Source organism: Mus pahari, chromosome 15 (assembly GCF_900095145.1).
Source record: "Mus pahari chromosome 15, PAHARI_EIJ_v1.1, whole genome shotgun sequence".
Classification (NCBI taxonomy): Eukaryota; Metazoa; Chordata; class Mammalia; order Rodentia; family Muridae; genus Mus; species Mus pahari.
The window spans coordinates 52,620,002-52,623,846 of record NC_034604.1 but is presented as its reverse complement, the minus strand read 5'-3'; the positions used below and the strand labels follow the sequence as shown (position 1 = coordinate 52,623,846).

Genomic DNA, 3,845 nt, shown 5'->3' with positions numbered 1-3,845 from the left:
CTCCTGTGTATAGTAAAAGATGCACTCAAAAAGACTGTAAAGGCATTATGTTAGGGCATACCTCTGTCAATGACCCAGCACTGCAAACCACTCCCATTTGTTTACAAGTTTAAAATAACAAAGGAGCAAGGAAAACATTCAGTGGCAGAAAAATGTTAACATAGACTGTTATCCAGAGGAAGAAAATCCACAAAGATGGTAACGGGAATAAGAAAATTAATGCAATCAAGACAGATACATAATATTTAAGATAATTTGCTCTCCTTTAAGTCAATGCACCTCACTCAGTCAGCAACTCCAACACAGTGAGAGGAGTAGATACACAAGTCAGGATCCTGTTTCTCAATTCTCATCCCGGAATCACTGGCCCGTCAGCCGGGGGAAGCAAAATCATTGGGTATACACTGACATTACAAGGGATGTTTCACAGCAAAAGAAAAGTCAAATCATTGTGGTACGTGGGTTTTTGTTTTCCATTAAAGTGCACAATTTAAGAATACTTCACCAGAGGGTGCACTTTGGAAAGATACGGTCAGAGTATACAGTATAGACGAGACAGGCACCTCCATGGTAATTTGTCTTAATAACTAAAAGCTCGTTAGGAAACAAAGATGATAAGCAGCACCTGAAGCCTCGACATCGTAACTAAACGCTTGTACATGATGGTCTAGCCAGTTAAGGATTACTAAAAGCCACAAAGAAGGAGCTGTTGACTTTACATATTAGTTCTAGTGGAGACAAGGGCTTGTGTGGCTTGCAGTCCCATTGCCTGGAGGGAACGGGGACCTTGATCCTTCATGTCTCCTATACTTTAGAAAGCAGACCCGACTCCGGGGCACTCGCCTTAATTAGGTTCTGGATCTCCTTGAACTTCGGGTGGTCTTTGTCAGCCACCAGCTGTAGGAGGACAGCCTCACTAGTAGTCACGATGATCCCAGTGCGAGCAAGACGCTAGAAAATAAGAGAAACACAGACAAGAAATGAGCTAGAAAATGGAGATTATGTAGAAACGGCGGAAGTGAGTCAGGACAACAATTAGGATCAACACCTCCAGCCATGGGCCTCGGCCATAGACATAAATTCAGGGATAGAGAAAAGTTTCAAAATCAGCTGTATCACAACCATATCATAGTATTTCTCGGTATTATTAAATGGGCTAGAAACAAGTAAAGGGAAACACCGTAGGTGGCAGGTGACCAGGCTAATCCCCCTAAAACATGAGCAAAGAGAAGGGAGTGGTAGAAATCGTCTCCCCATCTGTGTCAATCATCTTTCATCTACTTGACAGTCAAGCTGGGACAATCTTCTGGGAAGAGGAAAGCTTAAGAAAGTGCTTCCATGTGATTGGCCTCTAGGCAAGTCTGCTAGGCAACTTCTTGATGCATGATTGATGTTGGAGAGCCAGCCCACTTTGAGCAGTGCATCCACCCAGGTATGGCGATCCTAGGTTATGTAAAAAGCAAGGTGAGCAAGCCAGTGAGCAGAATTCCCAGTAGCCTCTCAGTGCCTGCCTCTGGCTTTCTGCCTCGAGTTCTTGACCTGAATTCACTCAGGGATCGATCAACTGTGACATGAGAGTTCAGATGAAATAAACCCTCTCCTCCCCAAGTCACTTTTGGTCCTGGTGTTTATCGCAGCAATAGACATCAAGCTAGGGTACTAGTCCTCCACAGGTGCATACTTCTCGGAGCTGTACTGCTTCACCTCTCATTTCACTCTCTCAATGGGGGCTCCTTTGGGCTTCAAGTTTTGATAAACTTGTGTTTTTATTTGTATCACAAAAAAGCAAAAGAGGCGCCGCCGTGTCAGAGTTTGTCTTGTACAGCGCAATCAAACAGGAGACCATGAGGAGATGTTAATACTTTTGCCTGATGTAACTGCCATCGAGTACCTACTTATTTAAAAAAATCTGTAATGTGGGTATAATTATAGTTATCCAGACTATTTTATTACTAGTTTGCTATCCAATTATATAAAATAGATGCTTAATTGCATTAAGAAAATAGGTGGTGCATGCCTTTAATCCCAGCACTCGGGAGGCAGAGGCAGGCGGATTTCTGAGTTCGAGGCCAGCCTGGTCTACAGAGTGAGTTCCAGGACAGCCAGGGCTACACAGAGAAACCCTGTCTCGAAACAACAAAACAAAACAAAACAAAAAAAAAAAAAAAAAAAAAAGAAAATAGATTCTTAAATTCCGTTTTTTTCTGACTCCAAAACAGTACCTGAGAACTTCTCATAATTAGAGCTCTGGTCTAGAAATGATTGGCAGAAGCCAAGGGCCTTAAGTGAGGTTTGGGAATCTGCCCCAGGGAAAAAACCAGAACCTCCACATCTTCTGCCATTATAAACATTTTTAGAATGACTAAACAAGGGTTGTAAGATGGAAAACTGTGTAAAGCTCCCTAACAGGAGACTACTCCTAACAGAGAGACGTTGCCAGCGGTTCCAGCAGCACCATAGGAAGTACAGCAGATATCTCAAGGAGGTGGGGATGCGGGGTGTGTGTGTGTGTGTGTGTGTGTGTGTGGTATAGCTGAGAGAAAAGCAGAGAGGAGAAAGTCAGGAGGGGGCAGGGAGAGACTCCAGCAGCGGGGACTTCTCCTGGCTGCACGGATCAGAGTCTTGTCCATCTACCCTAATAATCTTGGTGATGTTGGAAGCTGGGTCACATTGAGGTGTACAGGGTCACTTATCTCAAGACTGAGGGTTTAAAAATAACTGAGCAAAGAACCTACATAAGAAGGAAGGCGTGGTACAGAAAATGCAAAGCTTTTAGAACAGGCTTCTAGGTGTTTGCATAGAGCCTGCCCTCCCCAACTGAGAGGAAGCTGGATAGACAGACAGCAACAGCTTCTGGAGCTCTGTGTGCTTCCTGATCAGTCTTCAGCCCTCACACCTGCAGTCAGTCCAACCGGGCCAATAAAAAAGGAAGGCTGGTTCCTAGATGGTCCTTGATGGTATGCAGTATCTGCAGTGAGGTCAGGTGATGGCATGCAGTGTCTGCAGTGAGGTTAGGTGATGGTGTGCAGTTTCTGGAGTGAGGTTAGGTGATGGTGTGCAGTGCCTGCCAGGTTGTAGGCTGCCCCTCTTTGTTGTATCTTGCTATAGAGATCATTCATTTTTTTCTCTAAAGTTTTTGTGAAATACTTTTTTAAATATATGAACTGAAAGTTAACAGCAATATGGCCAGCTCTCTTTCTTCTTTATTCCCTTAAGAGTGGAACTACTTCAAATAATCCTTATCCATATTGTCTGTTAAATTTATTTCACTCTCGAGAAGTATAGTTAGTTAGCAAGCATGGACTTGTTGACTGGATGTGTCCTTATATGTACTTGCCATCTAATGGGCCGTGTCACCTTGAGGTAATAATTGTCCAAAACTGTATAATAGATTGCCTGACTTTGTCTGCTCTCAGAAGAGCTACAGAGTAGATTAAATCTTCTGTTGAACTTGATGTCCTTCTACTGATGGGCAATTCTCAGTGTTGTTCGCATATGAAGTGCGTTAGGCATTTCATCACTGACTTATAGTCTTAGGAGACTGGCAGACACTGCACACCATCACCTGACCTCACTGCAGACACTGCACACCATCACCTGACCTCACTGCAGACACTGCACACCATCACCTGACCTCACCTGCAGACATTGGACACCATCACCTGATCTCACTGCAGACAGTAGACACCAACACCTGATTTCAGCTACAGATACTGCACACCAACACCTGACCTCACTGCAGACATTGCACACCATCACCTGACCTCACTGCAGACACTGCACACCATCACCTGACCTCACTGCAGACACTGCGCACCATCACCTGACCTCACTGCAGACACTGC

General features: G+C 44.3%; 1 protein-coding gene across 1 annotated transcript in view; it reads right to left on the bottom strand.

Moving 5' to 3' along the window:
- Positions 1-465: 465 nt before the first annotated feature.
- The window catches only part of Isoc1 (isochorismatase domain containing 1), a 19,261-nt gene continuing 15,881 nt past the window's right edge, over positions 466-3,845 (bottom strand). The window contains exon 5 of the mRNA XM_021214604.2: positions 466-951. Coding sequence (XP_021070263.1) covers positions 805-951 — 147 coding nt within the window. The 3' untranslated portion in view covers positions 466-804. The remainder of the gene's footprint in view (positions 952-3,845) is intronic.